This window comes from Uranotaenia lowii, chromosome 3 (genome assembly GCF_029784155.1).
Source record: "Uranotaenia lowii strain MFRU-FL chromosome 3, ASM2978415v1, whole genome shotgun sequence".
Taxonomy (NCBI): Eukaryota; Metazoa; Arthropoda; class Insecta; order Diptera; family Culicidae; genus Uranotaenia; species Uranotaenia lowii.
This window is the reverse complement of record NC_073693.1, coordinates 75,851,976-75,874,264: the sequence shown is the minus strand read 5'-3', so window position 1 is coordinate 75,874,264 and position 22,289 is coordinate 75,851,976. Positions and strand designations below refer to the sequence as shown.

Below are 22,289 nucleotides of genomic sequence, written 5' to 3'. Positions count from 1 at the left end.
GAGCAAGGTTGTCGATTTTTTTTGTGTTTTTCACTTACAAAAATCTGTTATTCTGTAATTCGACCTCAAAATTCTGTGACGGTTTGTGATGCCATGAAATTTATAAATTATAAAAAAAACCAAGTCAAATATTAATAAATTTAATAGTACTTTGATAATTCCACTGAAGAAAGGAAATTCCATTACAAATGTAATAATATTCATGAATTGAATAAAAATATGAGGTTAAGAAGAATAAAGTATAAAGAATTTTGATATCACTATTATTTCAAGGGCTTGTGATATAGCTCAGTTGGCAAGTCTGTTGTCTCCTGAGCCGATGTCCGCGAGTTCGAGCCCAAGAGTAAACATCGAACACAGTTGTACCGGATAAGTTTTTCAATAACGATCCGCCAACTGCACCGTTGAAAACGTCGCGAATGCCATACAGATGGTAAAACGACTATAACCTAAACAAAAAAAAACTATTACATCAAAATTCTTTATTTCAAAAGTATATAAAAATGCAGAAATTCTAAAAGTTCTGTTCAAATAGTCAATATTCTGTGATTTCTGATACGGATCCTGTGACGAAAATTTGCAAAAATTCTGTGAAATTATAGATTATTCTGTGATTTTGGCAACCTATCTATGAGACTTTAAGGTTCTGTTAAGAAGTTACATCTTGAGCTGAGTAAAATGCTACAGAATATTGAAGTGTAATTCAAGGCTGAATAAGCTTTCAAGTGACTATTCTATTGAACATTCGATTACATGAGTATTTGATGAAAGTTCTGGTTTTCCAAAAGAATATAGAGGTAAAAACGCTGCCTATCAAGTCGGTATCGGTTTTATTGGCATGGAAGCACCAATAATGAAAAGGAGTCTCCAGGATTGCACAAGAATTAAAATTCTGCACGAAACTGAATCTCAAGATCTCAGGATTAAAAAGAAGTAAAATCTTCCAAAGATTGAAAAATCGGATCGAAAATAAACCGATTTAATCGATTTTTCCTAGGCTAAAGAATCGATCCAAAAATCGGAAATTTGAGTTTAAAACATCGATCTAGCAAAGATCGATCCAAGATCGACAAGTCCTACTGAAAACGTAAAGAATCGATTGTAGCGTTAAAAATTTGATTTTTTCGGGGTAAAAGTTCCAAAATTGTAGCTTTGATTCAAAAATGTCAATTTTTAAGGTTAAAAAACTAATTTTAACTAATTTAAAATTAAATTTTTATATCGCAATTCAACGTCGAGTTCCGATCTCCTACGGCGGAGGAACTTTCCAGCAGCAACAGCGATAGCACCACTCCCACCGGCTGGCATTGGCTCCGACTTGTTGAACTTCTTGCAATCACAAAAAAAGCCTCAATATCAACTGGTTTAAGCAGCTACTGTTGATAGTTTTGTTGGCAAGATACATCCGTTCGATGAAAATTTATTTTTTGTCCTTAGCCGTGGGTCGTTTGCTTAGTTCCTTGCCGTACGCCGATCCGAAAGCCAAATTTCACAAAAACAAAAAAAAAACAATTGTTTACATTTGATTGGCTGACGAGAAATGTCATGTCAATGCAACAGGGCTACTTAGAAATTTCGAAATTCATCTCGTAACACTAACATTGCACGTGTCGCGTTCGAACGAAAACAAGAATACCTCTTTCGAATTCGATCGAAAATATCCGTTCGAACCTACAACAGATACGCCGTAAACGAGAATAAGGGTGCGTATAAATTGGAGATTTCAATACTTATATGCTTCACCCTTGTGATTCAACTCATAACCTTGGAGACACGTTAGACAATCTTTGCTTTAGTTGTGTTAATAGCAATTTAACTCATGTCCATTCAAATAGTAGTTCTTAAATCGACCTTTCGATTACGAATAATAACGGCTTTATATTGTATCACGACCAAGTGTTTGCACCTGGTTTCTCAAAACATGATATTCTTTATGCATCACTCAATATAAGTCAGAACCACGAAACAAATTTTTCATACTTTGACCTTCTACATTCTTCATGCAATTTCTATGATTGGACTTTGTGCAACCAGATTGATAATCGCGATCTAATACCTACTTGAAATTCTGAACAACTAAATTTCAGAACTTGTTGAAGCTTTCGTTCCTTCTTATCCTAGGAAAAACCGTTGGTTAAATCTAAATATTAAAATTGCTATGAGCAATCGAGATGTTGCATATCGTTGCTGGATTAGATCCAAATTTACCACGATATAAAAGATTACGAAATTAAGTGATAAATAAAATCAAGCGAACCAAAATTGATTCTGTTTCTAATTGACTTCTAAAAGCTAATTCAAACCACGAGCTATGGAGAAATTTTAAAGTAATCCAAAATTGAACATGAAATGAACGATCATTCCAGTGATCAGATCAATAAATACTTGCTTCTAATTTTAATACTAACGACGAAAATCTTCCTAATCTGCCACTGAAAGAAACTGGATTCCGTTTCACTTCAATTGACTCCAACGATATCGTAAAAGCAATTCATTTAATTAAATCAAACGCAATAGGCCTAGAACAAATTGCGCTGAAATTTGTAAAAAATTTCTTACCATCTTTAATGAATCCTCTTTGTTAGCTTTTTAACACCATTATCAGATCAAATAAATTTCCATCAATGCGGAAGGTGACTGAAATCCTACCTATAAGTAAAGAGAAACGTCCTATACGTCCTTTGCGATCCCTTTAAAGTTATAGAGCGTGTGTGGAAATTACAAATTCAATTCATTTTAAATTCCTCTAATCTACTTAGCGAGTTTCAGTCAGGATTCAGATCGAACCATAGTACCAATACAGCGTTTGCTTATGTGCTCAACGATATTTACAGCAAGGTTGGCAAGAAGCATCTGTCCGTGTTGTTGACGATAGATTTCTCAAAAGCATTCGATAGAGTCTCAGATATTGAACTTTAAAAAAAAAACTCTCGTACAATTTTATGTTTTCAAGAAGTGCAGTTTCATTATTGAACTCTTTCTTGAAACATTGAATTCAACTCGATTGTTCTGCTCGAGTTACATCTGAGGTTCCTCAAGGATCAACTTTAGGACCATTACTATTTTCTCTATTTATAAACGACTTGCCAATGTCTTGCAGAACTAGTAACAAGAACGGTAAAAGAAAAGTTCAAATACCGGTATTTTGATAGCAACTTACTATCGAATGATCAAGCGCATACTGATGAATCGTGGTTACCGTTTTTACCGTGGTTGAAATAGAAGGAATCTGTCGAATGCTTTTATTTTTCGTGATAACACCAGTTCTCGACGTTTCATGTATTTCTAAGTCTTTTGGTATCACAAATTAAATTTCAGATTTCCGAATTATCTTTGGTCTCTTACCATATTTGAAAATTTAAAGCCGATTTTTGACAATTTTTTTTATACAAAATAATACCAACTTTCAATGTTTTATACATTTTTGAGTCATTTGGCATCAAAGCTAAAATTTTGTTTTTTGTGGATTTTTGAGAGTCAAAATACCGGAAATTTGAGTGTCTTGATACACTTCTAAATCAAGTCCGATTGAGCTTAAATTTCGATCATGAACTTCCCCATACATCCATTGCCACCCTACTAAACAGTTGTTGAAACTGGTGTCAGCTGATTATCATCATCATTGAAAATGTTTATCAACCACGGCTCATCTTTCTCATACCTCTGATGTTCACAGAAGACGACTAAATGTATGATTAACTACTCACAGAAACATTCCACACCGGGCGCATCGTGTTGGCAACTAATAATTCCCACGTGCGAACCTACTTATCCGTTTGAGACGATCCTTGCCGGTTTAGTAAACGCCCACCGTTCTTTTGACCATTTTTTAAAACCCCTGCCGTCAACCGAGAGAAACCAACAGAACATTATACAAACTTTGCCGTTTCAGAAGATGGAAAAAATCCTTTTGCGACAGAGGTGTAACTGAGGATAAGGACAATAAAATATTACGAACAATATTTGAACGACGCCTCTGTTTGAGAACTTTTGGCTTGGATCTTCACAGGGATCTTCTTGTTGAGTTGTTAACAGTGAGGAAGAAATGTCCAGACCTAGGTTATGACTAATAACGTGAGCCATAATTTTATTACACATATTTCAGTTCATTGGCACCCAGCGGTATCCACCGAGCTCGTCACGGCCATACGTGTTTGAATGAAGAAAACCATTATCGAACAGTGAATTACGAATAAATTGAAACTTGATCTAAATATCTCACAAACAATCTCTGAGATTGTGTATTTCTTAAAATTTCAATATTCTGCTTGTAAGCTTTGAAAAATGAATCTTACTTTACACATCGCGCATACTCAACAATTTTTACAATACTGTTTCAAGTTTTTCTCCAGACTTTAAGCGTAGAGGAAGTTCTATACTGAGCCCTTTTTACAGAGGCACGCGGTACCCGGTCGGTGTAAATTGATGAGTGTAAACTGAAAGGTGAGATGTTTACATTTCTCCATGTCAATGTGATTGATGATTAATTTTTAGACATGCTGTGAACTGATGGGTCGGTACACTAGGTGGGTACCTCCCCAATCATAAATGGTAATGATGGTCGTTGTAGTACTTAAGGTGAGAGTCGAGAAAAATCGCATACATATTGAAGGTACCCAGTGTGGTCAGATAGGATTTCTTGGCGAAATTGGATTATGAAATTTGAATTGATTATTCAAGAACATTAATATTAAAATAAAATAAATCAAGATTGTTAAAACATTACTTCAAAAAACGATATTGTGAAAGCTAAATGTTAAGGCTTAAGTTTTCTTTGCGCAAGTAAGGATTGTATTCGGAAAAATGCAACACTTTGTTCTGTGAGACCTTTTGAATGCATGGATGGGAATTTGATTAAATTTTCAGTGAAGCTATCTAATAACGTAATGTATACAATTTAAAATTTTGGTGACAATCTGTCAAGTTATTTTAAGATAGCGTCCAATACTTAAGTTCATTGATGAAATTTTTTAAACAGGGTCGAGAAAAATTTAGAAAAGTCTCATTGGAGACCAAAAAACAGCAAAAAATCAACTCGTCGATTGATTTTATAAAATAAAGGAATGTAATGTAATATCAACAGAGAGCGTGATAAAAAAGGAAATTTTATAAATTTGGTAATTTTGTAAATTTTGTAAATTTTGTAAATTTTTTGAATTTTGGAAATTTTGTAAATTTAGTTAGTATTGTTTATTTATTAAATTTTGTAAATTTCATAAATTTTGTAAATTTTGTAAATTTTGTAAATTTTGTAAATTTTGTAAATTTTGTAAATTTTGTAAATTTTGTAAATTTTGTAAATTTTGTAAATTTTGTTAATTTTGTAAATTTTGCAAATTTTGTAAATTTTGTAAATTTTGTAAATTTAGTAAATTTTGTAAATTTTGTAAATTTTGTAAATTTTGTAAATTTTGTAAATTTTGTAAATTTTGTAAATTTTGTAAATTTTGTAAATTTTGTAAATTTTGTAAATTTTGTAAATTTTGTAAATTTTGTAAATTTTGTAAATTTTGTAAATTTTGTAAATTTTGTAAATTTTGTTAATATTAAAAATTTTGTAAATTTTGTTTATTTTGTAAATTTTGTATATTTTGTAAATTTTGTAAATTTTGTAAATTTTGTAAATTTTGTAAATTTTGTAAATTTTGTAAATTTTGTAAATTTTGTAAATTTTGTAAATTTTGTAAATTTTGTAAATTTTGTAAATTTTGTAAATTTTGTAAATTTTGTAAATTTTGTAAATTTTGTAAATTTTGTAAATTTTGTAAATTTTGTAAATTTTGTAAATTTTGTAAATTTTGAAAATTTTGTAAATTTTGAAAATTTTGTTAATTTTGTAAATTTTGTAAATTTTGTAAATTTTGTAAATTTTGTAAATTTTGTAAATTTTGTAAATTTTGTAAATTTTGTAAATTTTGTAAATTTTGTAAATTTTGTAAATTTTGTAAATTTTGTAAATTTTGTAAATTTTGTAAATTTTGTAAATTTTGTAAATTTTGTAAATTTTGTAAATTTTGTAAATTTTGTAAATTTTGTAAATTTTGTAAATTTTGTAAATTTTGTAAATTTTGTAAATTTTGTAAATTTTGTAAATTTTGTAAATTTTGTAAATTTTGTAAATTTTTTAAATTTTGTAAATTTTGTAAATTTTGTAAATTTTGTAAATTTTGTAAATTTTGTAAATTTTGTAAATTTTGTAAATTTTGTAAATTTTGTAAATTTTGTAAATTTTGTAAATTTTGTAAATTTTGTAAATTTTGTAAATTTTGTTTATTTTGTGAATTTTGTAAATTTTGTAAATTTTGTAAATTTTGTTAATTTTGAAATTCATGTTAATTTTGTAATTCATGTTAATTTTCTCATTTTTGTCATTTTTGTCTTTTTTGTTATTTTTGTCATTTTTGTCATTTTTGTCATTTTTGTCATTTTTGTCATTTTTGTCATTTTTGTCATTTTTGTCATTTTTGTCATTTTTGTCATTTTTGTCATTTTTGTCATTTTTGTCATTTTTGTCATTTTTGTCATTTTTGTCATTTTTGTCATTTTTGTCATTTTTGTCATTTTTGTCATTTTTGTCATTTTTGTCATTTTTGTCATTTTTGTCATTTTTGTCATTTTTGTCATTGTTGCTGCAAGGGTGCTGACGGACAGCACTGCAGCCCCTACTGTAACAATCATTAATGACGACTCCGGAGATGACAGCGGGGCCATACCGGAACGAGCGGGAAAGGACACAAATATGTGAGATAGTCTGTTAAGTTAGCTAGCTCAAGTGGGTGTTGTAACAGCAAATTACGTAGTGGTTTCAGACACGAGTATTGATTAGTTAAAGTTAAATTTATTACGGTTGAATGCGACGGTGAACGGTATAATAAGTGGATCAGCGATAGAATAAGTGGAGCTGTAGTTTGGTTTAGTTGGATTGATCCAAGTAAATACGTTGGAGATTGGATTTACGTTACCGTGCATTCTAGTAGCGATCAGTAAAGTTGATTTATAGCAAGTTCAGAGATTCGAATAGACAGAAGGAATTGTAATCGTAGAGTTGAATCAGGGGAAACATTCGAAAAGGCTCACTGAATATTGAAGTTCTTTCATCACCACAAATAAAGTTCTATCAATACCAGAACGTGCCCTTTGATTGCTCCCTGTGACAACAATCTTCAATATTCAATCTGCCATGCCGACCAGCAGTGAGGATGATTTTAACACAACGGATTTGGAAAATACATTCAGCTGTCGGGCATGCGAAAAGCCAGATTCCGCCGAGAATTTAGTAGCCTGCGATAAATGCGATGATTGGTTGCATTTTTCGTGTGCTGGAGTTGGACCTGAAGTGAAGAATTTACCGTGGTTATGCGACAAGTGTTCGCCTCCCGTAACGAAAGCTGTGTCAGTTCGCTCGACAACATCTGTCCGGAAAGCGAAGCTCGAATTGGAGCTCAAGCGCCTGGAAGAACAAGAGCAGATCGCGCAAAAGTTTCTCGAAAAAAAATACCGGAAGATAGAAGAATCTCTTCAAGAAGACGAAGAAGATCGTCGCAGTGAGAAAGCTCGCCGAGAAGTGTCGGCGAAGGAAAAAAATTTACGTACAACGGAATGGGTGATTAGTCAGCCCGGTTCTGAACTGGAAGGGGCTGCCGGAAGACCGAATCCCTCCTCAACTGGTGGAATGGGTCAAAGTGAGGCGCCGAATGCGGGAAAAGGCGAAAACGAGAAGTTATCCGAACCAATGCTTTGTAGCTTGCAAAAACAATTACAGTCCTGCCAAGGTGCAGCATGTCCCACAGCAGAACAGCTTCAGGAGTTACAAGATATGCTAAAGTTATGCCAACTTGAATTAGCAGGACAGAAATCTAGTTTACCGTTAAGTCGTGATCCCCTTCAGGAATCAATTGGGCAATGGAAACCGACCGAACCAGAAGGATTGCTGTCCCGTCAGCCAAGTGTCCCTCCTCAGCCACAACCATCATTAGCCGTCTCATTTGCAAAAGGAGCAATACCAAAAACGAACACCCATCGTCCCAAATCAAATAGAAGGAGTGAAAAAACGATGCCTCGTATTCCGGAATATGAACCCGAGTCGTTTAGCAGAAAATCGAGGTACCAAGAACACCAGATAGATGAAACATGTTTGGTAAATCTACAACCGCACGCAATTGAAGTGGACCAACCAAAGAATGATTATGCAACTCATCAACTAGTCAATACCACACCCACAAAGCAACAAATGGCTGCAAGGAAAACGTTTGGCGGAAATCTACCATCCTTTTCCGGAAACCCACTTGACTGGCCAGTGTTCATCAGTCACTTCACCTTCACGTCGGAAGCGTGTGGATTCAACAACGGTGAGAACATGCTCCGGCTGCAACGATGTCTCACAGGAGCTGCATGGGAATCTGTTCGTAGTCGATTAATTTTACCGACTTCAGTACCATCCGTGATTGAAACTTTACGGGAAAGATTCGGTAAACCTGAAGTTATCATAGAGTCTTTGATAGAAAGAGTTAAAAACACCGCACCACCGAGAGCAGACAGATTAGCTTCCTTTATCGACTTTGGTACTATGGTACAAGCTCTTTGTGATCACATCGAAGCTGCTGACTTAAAGGACCATATGTCCAACCCTACGCTGTTGAAGTACTTGATCGGCAAGTTGCCCGACGATTATAAAATGCAATGGGCACGCTTTCGTCGTGTCAGTAACACTATTGACCTAAGAACGTTTGCTTCATTTATGAATGAAATAGTTGCCGATGCTGTTAGCGTAACACCGTACCCGAAAGATTTTCCAGTGCGCCACGCCAAGCTCCGACCTGATCGAAACTATTTCCATTCGATTACCGGGGGGAGCCACAGTGGCGAGGAGGCCGAATTCGATGAGGTGCCATTATTAGTTTCGAATATTGAGTGCGCCGTTTGCCGAAAAGAGGGACATCGTTCAAAGGATTGCAGAGAGTTCCTATCATTGACCATAGATGAAAGATGGGACCGCATTAATAGTTTAAACCTCTGTCGGGCTTGCCTTTACAGTCATGGTCGAAGGACTTGTCGGAACAAGAATCGGTGTGGAACTAACGGTTGTGATATGCGCCACCATCCTCTCCTGCACCGAATCCTCAAGCCTAAGGCAGGCACGTCCTCGAATGAAGTCGCTTCTGTTGTACACCAGTTTCATGAATCTTTCACGCCATCTCTTCTGTACCGTATTATTCCAGTTATGGTTCACAAAGGAAAAATATCGATCCATACATATGCATTTATCGATGAAGGATCGTCGTTGACGATGTTGGAGACTGAACTCGCCAACAAGCTAGGATTAAAAGGCTCTAAACGACCATTGTGCTTGAAATGGACAGGAGATGTGACCCGCACGGAATACGATTCCCAACGAGTTTCATTTGAAATTTCGGAGAGAGAGGGGACCAAACGCTATGTCTTAGAAAATGTGGGAACCGTTAAGTCATTAAACTTACCTGATCAAACTCTATCTATAAACAAGCTAAAAGAGCGTTTCGACCATCTGCGAGGATTGCCAATCATCGATTATCAAAATGCAAGTCCTCAACTGCTCTGTTGGGTAAGTACCTTGCTTCGATATCCGGTGATTGGAGTGGACTGTATGGTGTCGGACGTCTTGCCTGGGTGACCGATGTTGGGTGTGGGTTATGCCTTGGTTCCTTGGGGTTGAATCCGTTGTAGGATGGACTCGGAAGAAATAGGCCACGGAGTTGTTCTCAACTTCCTACTAAATCCTAAACTGGACGTTCCGGACGCACAATAATTCGACACACTTTTTCATAAAACGCGACATTAATAACGTAGACATTTATTCGACTTAATTACATCCTTATATTTTACTATACTAAACAATATAAAATTGGGGTTCGAACATCGATTGGTTGGTTGCTTGGCGCCTTCCCATAAGTACTGAAGGGCCAGCTCAAATTGAACTATTGAGCAGGCCGGATAGATCCGATCGCCGTCGGATTAGGGTGTTATTGGGGTGGTTTCTGGGGGTAGGGGGTGGTATTGTTGTTGCCATCGGTTGCTGCTGTGGTGGTAATGCCTGGTGTTGGTTCTCTCGCTGCCCGTCTCTCGTATCCCATCGCTCGGTGACCATCTCTCGCTATGTTGTTGCCCATCTCTCGGTGTCGATTGTGTACGCTCTTCTCTCTCATGCCTTCATCATCGTCTTGACCATCGGGGGTACGCAGATGTATTTTAGGGTACCAGTTGTAATATACATCCTCGCCCGCGCTGAAATTGCCGCAATTTCTGAAATGAAATAAGAAAATCCCATCCGAACACACTGGACGACGTCTCCGAGCTCCTCTAATTGACCGAACTGTTTTCTTCATCGCTGTTGACTGGTTGACAATCTGATGGTAACAGGCAAAGTTTTTCAACAGCTCTCTTCAAAATTCCATTCGATGTCAAGAGCGTCGCAACTCTTACTATTCCGTCTTCTCCAGGGTGTAGCTGTTGGATACGCCCTAATCGCCAACGCATCGGTGGGGTATTTTCATCCTTTATCACGACGAGTTGACCAACTGAGATCTGTACTGGAGGCTTCCATCGTTTGTATCTTCCTTGGAGCTGGGATAGATACTCCTTCTGCCAACGTTTCCAGAAGAATTGTATTTTTTGTTGTATTATTTGATACTGTTTGAGCCTTCCCGTAGATAATTCGGTTAAGTCCACTTCTGGTAGCTGCTGCAATGACCTCCCAGTTAAAAAATGTCCGGGGGTCAGTGGTTCAAGATCGTTGGGGTCCTCTGACATCGGAGTTATTGGCCTAGAGTTTAGGCAAGCCTCAATTTGAATAAGAAGAGTGTTGAATTCTTCAAAGGATAAAGCGTTTTGTCCTAACACCTTAAGCAGATGCTGTTTGGCGGATTTAACTGCTGCTTCCCACAGGCCTCCAAAATGGGGAGCAGCTGGGGGATTAAAATGCCATTGTATGCCCCTTTCCGAGCATTCCTTGGAAACTTGTTGATTGTGGGTTTTGCTGCGCAGATTTGTGAACAATTCCTGTAGTTGGTTGCGGGCACCTACAAAATTTGTTCCGTTATCTGAGTAAATGTCGCTTGGAATTGCACGCCGTCCTATGAACCTTCGTAACGCCTGTAGAAATTTCTCCGTTGATAAATCGGAAACTAATTCCAAGTGTATCGCCTTTGTCACCAAACAGATAAACAGGGAAACGTATGCCTTGACTGCTACTCGGCGTGGTCCAGGCCGAATATATACAGGGCCGAAGTAGTCTACTCCGGTTCTGGAAAAGGGTGGAGAAATTGTGACGCGTGCAACAGGAAGTTCTCCCATAAATTGCTCCATAGATTTCGGTTTCATTCTAAAACAACGTAGGCACTGCTGAACTGTTTGACGGGCATAATTCCGTCCTCCTAGTGGCCAATATTTGAGTCTTATGGAGCTAAGAAGTAGTTGTGGAGCTGCATGTAGAAGTCGCTTGTGGAACGATTCAAATAGAAGTTTGGTGAATGGATGTCGTGACGGGAGGACAATAGGGTGCCTTGTGTCTTCGGTAATTTGAGCATACTTTAACCTGCCGCCCAATCGTATTAAGTTATCGGATCCTAAGAATGGATTGAAAAACCTCATCGGAGAATTGCGTGAAACAGGTTCACCGTTGGTTAATTGTTTCCACTCTTCCTTAAATGCTTCTCTCTGGATTTCCCGTATAATAACATATTCTGCTTCTCTTAACTCTTTAGTAGAAAGAACACCTGATGAGCTTGGCTCTAACCTCCGTAACATCCCTTTTAATCTCAGCCAATACGCCGTTTTACGAATCAAATCAGACAATGAAGAAAACCTTTCGACGTATTCATCAATAAAACTAGGCGTGTCGATTGTCGCAACATTCGTGACCTTTCTTTTTGTTTCACTAGCGGCTGCATCGGTGTTGATGGTTACTGGCTGCTTCGGCCAGAATTTTTCTTCCATTTTCAACCAGGGCGGACCTTCCCACCAAAGACTGTTTTGCTTGATCTCCTCCGGACTTGTACCTCGAGAAATTATATCTGCCGGGTTGTCTTGACCTGGAACGTGTCTCCATGCGTATTGTTCGGTGATGATTTGGATTTTGGATACACGATTGGCTACAAAGGTTGACCATGTTGCGGGAATTGAATTAAGCCATTGCAATACGCAAGTAGAATCGGTCCAAAAACAAATTTTAGCTTCCAGTTTGATTGACTCCTTGACCTTTTCCGCAAGTTCCGCTGCCTTCAACGCTCCACAAAGCTCCAGTCTGGGAATCGACTGAGATTTCAACGGTGCAACGCTGGATTTCGACGTTAGTAATTGTACGCCGACCCTTCCTGAAGTGCTTATGCTTCGAATATACACACAGGCTCCGTACGCGCGCTCAGATGCATCGGAGAATATATGGATTTCAGTAGTCGCTGCCAAGGGTATGATTGAACAACGTGGGATGTGTAACTCGTTCAGCATTGGTATTTGAGCGTAGAACTTTCTCCAGTCTTCGGCTAAATCTTCAGGAATCTCGTGATCCCAATCCAAACGATTGTTTTGATCATCCGTTAAACACCATAGACGCTGCATAACTAGTTTTGCGGTTGTAATCACAGCTCCTAAGAGACCTAATGGATCGAATAGGGCTGCAATTGCGGATAAAACCTTGCGTTTCGTGAGTTTTTCAGTTGGCTTCAAGTTCTGGATAATAAATTGGAAACGGAATGTGTCTGTCGAAGGCTGCCATACCAGGCCGAGTGTTTTGATGGTAGAATTGGGATCGAGTTCAACCTCTCCGGAGACGTTCACTGCTAAATCTTCTGTTGGAATTTCTTGAAGCACTTGGACTGAATTGGAGGCGAACTTTCTTAGCCTAAATCCACCTCGTTCGGATAGTTTGCTGAGCTGCCTTCTCAACTGGATTGCTTCATCTTCGTCGTTTGTACCGGTCAACACATCGTCCATGTAAACATCCATTGACATCGCCTTGGCCGCTAAGGGATATCTATTTGCTTCGTCGATTGAGAGTTGCTGGAGAGTTCTTGTCGCAAGAAAGGGTGCCGGTTTGGTTCCATACGTGATCGTTGTAAGTTCGTACGTTTTTACAGGCTCCGTTGTGTTGAACCGCCATAGGATGCTTTGTAGAGCCATATCGTCTTCGAACACCTTGATTTGACGGAACATCTTTTCCACATCAGCAACAATCATTATTTGTTTCGTTCTGCACCGTAGGACAATTGCTCTGAGATCATCTTGTATGACGGGTCCTGCTAGCAATACATCATTCAGCGATAGTTTGCTTGAAGTTTTGCTTGACGCGTCGAAAACCACTCGAAGTTTTGTTGTTGTGCTAGCTTCTTTAATTATAGGATGATGTGGGAGATAGCAACGTTTTGTACTGTCCTCTCGGGTTTCCTCTACCAATCGCATGTGGCCAAGTTGTAAATATTCCTGAATGAATCGGTTGTACTCTTCACGCAGGCTAGAATCACGATCCAATCTGCGCTCTAGGTATTGCAAACGTCGGAATGCGATGTCCCTTGACTCGCCTAATCTGGAATTGACATTCCCATCCTTTGGAAGAGAAACTGTATATCTACCATCAGTTTCTCTGCGAACCGTCTTGACGAAAAACTCCTCACAGCGCATTTCTTCGGGTGAATATTTGTGAACCGATCCTATTTCCTCGCAGGACCAAAAACGAGTTAGATATTCGTCCAAAGGTATCGAACTAGCTGTATTACAGATGGTCTTTGAAGTTTGCCTCCAGTTTTGTACTACACCAGTAATAACCCAGCCAAAAACGGATTCTGTAATAGCTGGTAATCCATCTCCTAGCGATTTCCGTTGACCAGATTGGAAGAATTCAAAGAAATGTTGGATTCCTAAGATCAGATCGATTGCATTGGATTGGAAGAAGTTGGCGTCTGCTAATTCGATCTCCGCTGGTAAACGTAGTTCGGAAAAAATAATGTCTGCTGTTGGTAGATCCGCTGTCACCTTCGGTAAAACCAGGAAGTCCATTTGTTGTTTGTAGCTTTCGTTTCGAGACTTGATAATCGCAGTGACTTGATGCTTGACTTCGGAAGTTGATTGGCCGATTCCCATTACTGAAACGTTCGAGCGCTGTCGGCAGACACCTAATCTTTGACACAAATGCTCCGCCATAAAATTGCACTCCGACCCGGAGTCCAGCAATGCTCGGGCAGGATAGCTGAATCCATTGTTGTCCTCTACCAAAACTACGGCTGTTGCTAGAAGCACTGTTGAAGCTGATCGCCGTGCGATATTAGATGCGACTGTTTCCGTCGATGGTGGTTCTGAATTTCTAGAATTTCTCCTCATAGTGCCGGAATTGGAGGCAGTTGCCCCTTCTGAGCGAAAGCAGATTAACGTGTGGTGTTTACCCTTGCAGTTGTGGCATACGAATTTCGACATTCACTCCGAAGCCATGTGTCCATTTCGGAAGCAATTTCTGCAAAGTGAGTTTGTTCGAACCAATCTATCCCTTTCCGCTATCGGCATCTTCCTGAAAGTCTGGCACATGAAGAGGGGATGGGTGTCTGAACACGCAACACAGCGACCCTTAGAGATGCGCGTGACGTTGTGGCTAGTTCGTATTCCATATTGCCTTTTAACGTATTCTGGTCGACCTTCGGATAATTTGTTGGGTAGGGAACCTAGAACCGAAATCCTCTTCTGGATGAACTGCATCAAATCCGAAATTTTATCCTGCTCATTGCCTGCTGAGAATTCCTCCCACGCACGTCGGGTAGTTGGATCAAGTCTGCTGCACAGAATCTCGAGTAGTAGTAGATCCTTGTATTCTTCGACCTTCACTAATTGATCTAGTGTTTGTACAACTCGCTCGAAACCCTCTAGTAGACACTGCAATTCCGTTACAGATTCTCTTGAAACGCTTGGCAACTTCAGAAGCGTATTCACCTGCCGTCGTTTTAAAAGTTTGCTGTTGTTGTAACGTTTCATCAGACATTCCCACGCAATTGGATAGTTGGCACTGGTTATTGCGAGTGGATCAACGAGTTTCTTTGCCTCTCCTGCTAAGCATCCCTTTAGATAATGAAACTTTTCGATGTCTGGTAAATCTGCTTTGGTATGGATTAAAGATAAATATAAATCCCTGAAGCTAAGCCACTCGTCCACATTTCCATCGAAAAGTTGTAATTTGATTTGTGGTAGCTTAACGTGTTCCGTAGTCGGATGCATCGAAGAATCATGAAGTCTCGTAGATTGGTGTGATATTGTTGTTTCCTGCTCTAACTCCTTAATTCTTTCCAGCATTGTTGCCTTCGCATCGTAATAGGATTCTCCACAGTCTAAGCGAACCTGGGACGGGGTATTCTCCGGTGTCAAAGTGTATTCTCCATGAGTTTCAATGTCCACCAAGGCAGCATTCACTTTGTCCCACAGTTCGTCTAGTTTAGCTAAACGCACTTGGATACGTTCAATTGAAGTAACCTCAGCAAGCGTATCCACAAACGCAACAATTGTTTTAAACAGATCCAGATGTGCACGAAGTTTAGTCTGAAGGCTCTTCAGAGAAGGCTCCTTGGCGGCGGATGAAGCTGCTGGCATTGTTGTATCACTCATTCACCGTTTACGAATTCACCAGTTGACAGATAGGGATGATTGGGTGTAAGTATTTAAAAACCTCTAGCTTCGGCTAGGAACATACACTGTAGGCTTAACTTACTTTTGCAAAAAAATAGCTGCGCTCCCCTACAGGTATGTTCAAATAATTCCTCCAGTGCTCGATAAACCGTTGATTATGTCAAACATTCAACTCAATAGATTTCGTAGTCGGCAGTTACGTACATTGATGGGAAAATAATCGGTGTAATATTCCGTATAAAGGCTTCGGTAGGACATATACCCAAAGTGTTTACCTGACCGAAAATTAACTGGAGCACAATTTAAATTTTTCAGTTCCAGGTAAAATCTGAACTTCCAAAGTGAAAATTGTCTTTCTGCAGTTGTACTTCTTAGCACCCCTCGCGTAATATCAATGATGATGATGATTGTTGTTCATTCGGTTGTTTCATTAGGTAGTGTGTTCAGTTGGGAAAACATCAAGGTAAGGTGTAGTAATCCGCGAAAGCTTCGACTGGACATATACTAAATGTAGTGCTCATAAATTTCACTAACCTTAAAAGAAATATGTCCGGCTGTCGTCGAAGGTGTTCCGCGTAACCGATAGTTGATTCGCAGGTGGAAAGTGTTAACCCATCCGGTGATAGGCTCCCCAGAAAGGATCAGTTTTGATGGGTCAGATTCACTGCTGGAATCTTGCTGGATGAATCGGATGAATCGGTCGGCTGGTGGTAAGCGATGAACTCTCTCTCTCTCTCTTGCTGATGTTTTTCGGGGTGCCACAGATGATGATGAACACGACTCTCACAAGCATTCATTGGGTTTGTTTACATCGGGAAGGGAAAAGTTTTGTGTAGAAGCTACAATAGTCCAAGCAACGGCTAGACGTATACTATTCTAGTGTTAATTACCTGGAAGAACCAGAGCTTTCGCTCGTCACTAGTGTTTCGGGTCGCAGGATGTTTACCGTCGGTTGTGTTCCTTTTGGTGGTCGCAGAAGAAATCCTCCACAAAGTAAGTTGCTGCTAAACGTTCAATTTAGAGAGTGCCCAAATGACGATAGCTGACAATCTTGTAGAGTTTCCTTGTGAGGTGATGGTTGGGTGATGACCGCAATGGTGAGCAGGTGACTTGTGATGTGATTTTAGTGCCGAATTTAACGATGGCGTCGAGCGTTTTGTGCTAGCCAGCCAACTAATTGGCGCGATGGCGTCGAATTCTGGATTTGCCTGGTCGGAATCCGGTGTGAAGTGACCAAAATGTTGGGTAAGTACCTTGCTTCGATATCCGGTGATTGGAGTGGACTGTATGGTGTCGGACGTCTTGCCTGGGTGACCGATGTTGGGTGTGGGTTATGCCTTGGTTCCTTGGGGTTGAATCCGTTGTAGGATGGACTCGGATGAAATAGGCCACGGAGTTGTTCTCAACTTCCTACTAAATCCTAAACTGGACGTTCCGGACGCACAATAATTCGACACACTTTTTCATAAAACGCGACATTAATAACGTAGACATTTATTCGACTTAATTACATCCTTATATTTTACTATACTAAACAATATAAAATTGGGGTTCGAACATCGATTGGTTGGTTGCTTGGCGCCTTCCCATAAGTACTGAAGGGCCAGCTCAAATTGAACTATTGAGCAGGCCGGATAGATCCGATCGCCGTCGGATTAGGGTGTTATTGGGGTGGTTTCTGGGGGTAGGGGGTGGTATTGTTGTTGCCATCGGTTGCTGCTGTGGTGGTAATGCCTGGTGTTGGTTCTCTCGCTGCCCGTCTCTCGTATCCCATCGCTCGGTGACCATCTCTCGCTATGTTGTTGCCCATCTCTCGGTGTCGATTGTGTACGCTCTTCTCTCTCATGCCTTCATCATCGTCTTGACCATCGGGGGTACGCAGATGTATTTTAGGGTACCAGTTGTAATATACATGCTCATTGGAGTGGATAATTTGAGTCTGGTTGTTCCTTTGAAAGCCCGTGAAGGAGTCTCCGGAGGACCTATCGCTGTACGTACGCGCCTCGGTTGGTGCGTGTATGGAGGGAAAGCTGACAAAAAGACGATGACCGGTAATTATCATATCTGCGACTGTGGAAGCGACACACGGATGGATGATGCTCTGAAAGGTTATTTTGAAAGCGAAGAAGTAGGAACGAAAACGATCAAACTAGAGCCTAGCAGTATGGACCAACGTGCAATGCAGCTACTGAAAGATGCAACAGTATTTGTGGGAGATCGATACGAATCTGCGCTGTTGTGGAAGTACGACCATATCGAGCTTCCAGATAGCTACCCTATGGCCGTAAGTCGGCTGCGATGTCTAGAGAGAAAAATGGAAAAGGACCCTGCATTGAAAGCAAATGTCACTCGCCAAATATTGGAGTATCAACAGAAGGGATTTTGTCACCGGGCAACTCGTGCTGAACTGGAAGTTGCTGATCCAAGACGAACCTGGTATCTTCCGTTGGGAGCTGTAACCAACCCCAAAAAACCCGGGAAGGTGCGCCTTATCTGGGACGCTGCCGCCGAAGTTAACAAGGTGTCCCTTAATTCTGTTTTGCTAAAGGGCCCAGACCAATTGACGCCACTCCCCTCAGTACTCTTTCGTTTCCGTCAATTTCCCATTGCTGTGTGTGCGGATATACGGGAAATGTATCACCAAATACGTATCCGAGAGGTGGATCGGAACTCGCAAAGGTTCTTGTGGCGTGACCATCCCGGTCAGGACCCCGAAATCTTCTTAATGGATGTCGCCACCTTTGGCGCGAGCTGTTCACCAGCATCGGCACAATTCGTTAAAAACACGAATGCCCTACGGTTCAAACAACAATACCCAGAAGCAGTTAAGGAGATAATTGATGGTCACTACGTTGACGATTGTGCTACTAGTTTTCGATGTATAGAAGAAGCAAAAATCACTTCTTGGCAAATCAAGTACATACACAAATGTGGGGGTTTTGATCTTCGGAATTTCTGCTCTAACAGCCGTGAGGTTCTCCATTATTTGGGAGAAAAGGAGGCAGGAACTGTAAAAAATCTGATACCAGAAAATGATGATGCACCCGAACGTGTCTTAGGATTGCTCTGGGATACTATGCAGGATAAACTTCGTTTTCCCACTACTATGCGTAAGGACATCGCAAATCTCATTGAACAGGGTCTGAAACCAACCAAACGCGAAGTTCTAAGATGTGTCATGTCCCTGTTCGACCCTCTTGGATTACTGGCTCCATACCTTATCTTCGGAAAAATACTGATGCAGGAAATCTGGCGTAAAGGTCTTGGCTGGGATGAACAGATTGACGACGACTCCTTTGAGCTATGGTGTAAGTGGACGAAAATCTTAGAAAATATCAACGACATCGGAGTTCCTCGGTGCTATTTTTCAATGGCTGTCCAAGAAGTCGAAATCCACACATTCACGGATGCGAGTGAAGCTGCATACTCCTGTGCAACATACTTCCGGTTTGTAAAATCCACAGGTACAACTGAAGTTACCCTTGTCGGCGCGAAAACAAAGGTAGCTCCGCTAAAACCATGGTCAATTCCTCGACTCGAATTACAAGGATGCGTCTTAGGAGCTCGATTCACCCGATTTATCGAAGAAGGTCATTCTTTGAAAACCATCAGAAGAATAATGTGGTCAGATTCTACTACAGCACTAAGTTGGATCAATGCTGATCCACGAAAATTTCATCGGTTTGTAGCGTTCAGAGTAGCAGAAATATTGGAACTGTCACACAAAACTGAATGGAGATGGGTTCCGACAAAACAAAACCCGGCGGACGAAGCCACTAAGTGGGGTACGGGACCGTCAGTCAATAGCAATAGTATTTGGTTCACCGGACCGAAGTTTCTTTTGGAGACCGAAGACAAATGGCCAGTGAGGAAGTCGACCAGCACCACGGACGAAGAGCTACGAGCGTGTCACGTACAATACGAAATTTTGCTGCCAGAATCACAATTAGAAATCGGACGGTTTTCGAAGTGGAATCGGCTCCTCCGGACGACGGCGTACACTCATCGATTCATTTCTGTAATGTGCCCCTCGGTAGGAAGTCACTCGAGTGGAGGGCTGTCTTCAAGAGAGCTAAAACAGGCTGAAACGACTCTATTTAAACAAGCTCAGTGGGAAGACTACCCAGATGAAATGGTTTTTTTTAGGAAAAAACGGCACTCTCCCAAAGATCACAAATACCTTAACAAATCCAGCAAGCTATACCAACTAACGCCGACACTTGATGAACAAGGAGTTCTTCGCCTCGATGGGAGGATTGGACGCACACCGCGGGTAGCATTAGATTTGAAATATCCTATTATCCTTTCTAAAACACATCGTATTACTTATCTCCTTGTCGACCATTACCATCGGAAATATCACCATGGGAACAACGAAACTGTTGTGAATGAAATAAGACAGCGATTCCATATTTCTTCCCTGCGATCACTCGTTAAAGAGGTCTCAAAAAAATGCCAATACTGTAAAGTATACAGAGCACACCCGACAGTTCCTAGAATGGCATCGCTGCCTCTGGCCAGATTATCTCCAAGAATCCGTCCATTCACCTATGTTGGGGTGGATTATTTTGGTCCCCTGACAGTTAAAGTTGGTAGGGCGAAGGCCAAAAGGTGGGTGTCCCTCTTCACCTGTCTTACGGTACGTGCAGTACACCTTGAAGTGGTCCATAGTTTAACAACCGAAGCATGTGTTATGGGCATACGTCGCTTCATCAGTCGTCGAGGTGCTCCCATCGAATTCTATAGCGATAATGGGACTAACTTTCAGGGAACGGATCGAGTGCTACGTGAGCAGATAAATTTAGGACTCGAAGCTACGGTGACTAACACAAATACCAGCTGGTTCTTCACGCCCCCCTCTGCCCCTCATATGGGGGGCGCATGGGAACGGATGGTGCGCTCGATTAAATCAGCAATGTTGGAAGCATACAGTGAAAATTTGGATGATGAACGCTTAATAACACTGCTGGTCGAAGCCGAATCAATCGTTAACAGTCGGCCATTAACCTACCTACCACTGAACTCGGCCGAATTGGAAGCCTTAACTCCCAATCATCTGCTACTAGGAAGCTCCAGCGGAGTCCATCAACCGGAAGTGAAGGGAATCTGCGACACCAAACTACTCAGTCATTCGTGGGATTTACTTCAAAATCAACTAAACTCGTTCTGGAGAAGATGGACGCGAGAATACTTACCTACGCTAACAAAACGGACTAAGTGGTTCGAGGATACAAGAAACATCGAAGTGGGAGATCTGGTGATTCTCATTGAAGACTCACGTCGGAACGGATGGACCCGTGGTCGGATTCTCGAAGTGATATCTGCTGCTGATGGACGAGTTCGACAAGCGATTGTACAATTATCGACCGGAGGGATTTGCCGACGCCCTGCATCCAAACTGGCTGTGTTAGAAGTTCAAGGCGGAAGTGGAACCGATTCCGGATTCCACCGGGGGGAGGATGTTGCTGCAAGGGTGCTGACGGACAGCACTGCAGCCCCTACTGTAACAATCATTAATGACGACTCCGGAGATGACAGCGGGGCCATACCGGAACGAGCGGGAAAGGACACAAATATGTGAGATAGTCTGTTAAGTTAGCTAGCTCAAGCGGGTGTTGTAACAGCAAATTACGAAGTGGTTTCAGACACGAGTATTGATTAGTTAAAGTTAAATTTATTACGGTTGAATGCGACGGTGAACGGTATAATAAGTGGATCAGCGATAGAATAAGTGGAGCTGTAGTTTGGTTTAGTTGGATTGATCCAAGTAAATACGTTGGAGATTGGATTTACGTTACCGTGCATTCTAGTAGCGATCAGTAAAGTTGATTTATAGCAAGTTCAGAGATTCGAATAGACAGAAGGAATTGTAATCGTAGAGTTGAATCAGGGGAAACATTCGAAAAGGCTCACTGAATATTGAAGTTCTTTCATCACCACAAATAAAGTTCTATCAATACCAGAACGTGCCCTTTGATTGCTCCCTGTGACAACAGTCGTTTTTGTCATTTTTGTCATTTTTGTCATTTTTGTCATTTTTGTCATTTTTGTCATTTTTGTCATTTTTGTCATTTTTGTCATTTTTGTCAGTTTTGTCATTTTTGTCATTTTTGTCATTTTTGTCATTTTTGTCATTTTTGTCATTTTTGTCATTTTTGTCATTTTTGTCATTTTTGTCATTTTTGTCATTTTTGTCATTTTTGTCATTTTTGTCATTTTTGTCATTTTTGTCATTTTTGTCATTTTTGTCATTTTTGTCATTTTTGTCATTTTTGTCATTTTTGTCATTTTTGTCATTTTTGTCATTTTTGTCATTTTTGTCATTTTTGTCATTTTTGTCATTTTTGTCATTTTTGTCATTTTTGTCATTTTTGTCATTTTTGTCATTTTTGTCATTTTTGTCATTTTTCTCATTTTTGTCATTTTTCTCATTTTTGTCATTTTTGTCATCTTTGACATTTTTGTCATTTTTGTCATTTTTGTCATTTTTGTCATTTTTGTCATTTTTGTCATTTTTGTCATTTTTGTCATTTTTGTCATTTTTGTCATTTTTGTCATTTTTGTCATTTTTGTCATTTTTGTCATTTTTGTCATTTTTGTCATTTTTGTCATTTTTGTCATTTTTGTCATTTTTGTCATTTTTGTCATTTTTGTCA

General features: G+C 39.9%; 3 protein-coding genes across 3 annotated transcripts; 1 reads left to right on the top strand and 2 right to left on the bottom strand.

The window, feature by feature from the left end:
- Positions 1-10,335: 10,335 nt before the first annotated feature.
- On the bottom strand, positions 10,336-14,346 carry LOC129752306 (uncharacterized). The gene has a single exon (XM_055748093.1). The coding sequence runs from the start codon at positions 14,344-14,346 to the stop codon at positions 10,336-10,338; it is 4,011 nt and encodes a 1,336-aa protein (XP_055604068.1).
- A 93-nt stretch (positions 14,347-14,439) lies between these two features.
- On the bottom strand, positions 14,440-15,597 carry LOC129752305 (uncharacterized). Its single transcript, XM_055748092.1, has one exon. The coding sequence runs from the start codon at positions 15,595-15,597 to the stop codon at positions 14,440-14,442; it is 1,158 nt and encodes a 385-aa protein (XP_055604067.1).
- Positions 15,598-17,545: 1,948 nt separating this feature from the next.
- On the top strand, positions 17,546-21,214 carry LOC129752304 (uncharacterized). Its single transcript, XM_055748091.1, has one exon. The coding sequence runs from the start codon at positions 17,546-17,548 to the stop codon at positions 21,212-21,214; it is 3,669 nt and encodes a 1,222-aa protein (XP_055604066.1).
- Positions 21,215-22,289: the final 1,075 nt, after the last annotated feature.

Coding starts and splice junctions, on each gene's coding strand:
- LOC129752306 (XM_055748093.1), bottom strand. CDS start 14,346: ATGAGGAGAAATTCTAGAAATTCAGAACCACCATCGACGGAAACAGTC.
- LOC129752305 (XM_055748092.1), bottom strand. CDS start 15,597: ATGCCAGCAGCTTCATCCGCCGCCAAGGAGCCTTCTCTGAAGAGCCTT.
- LOC129752304 (XM_055748091.1), top strand. CDS start 17,546: ATGCTCATTGGAGTGGATAATTTGAGTCTGGTTGTTCCTTTGAAAGCC.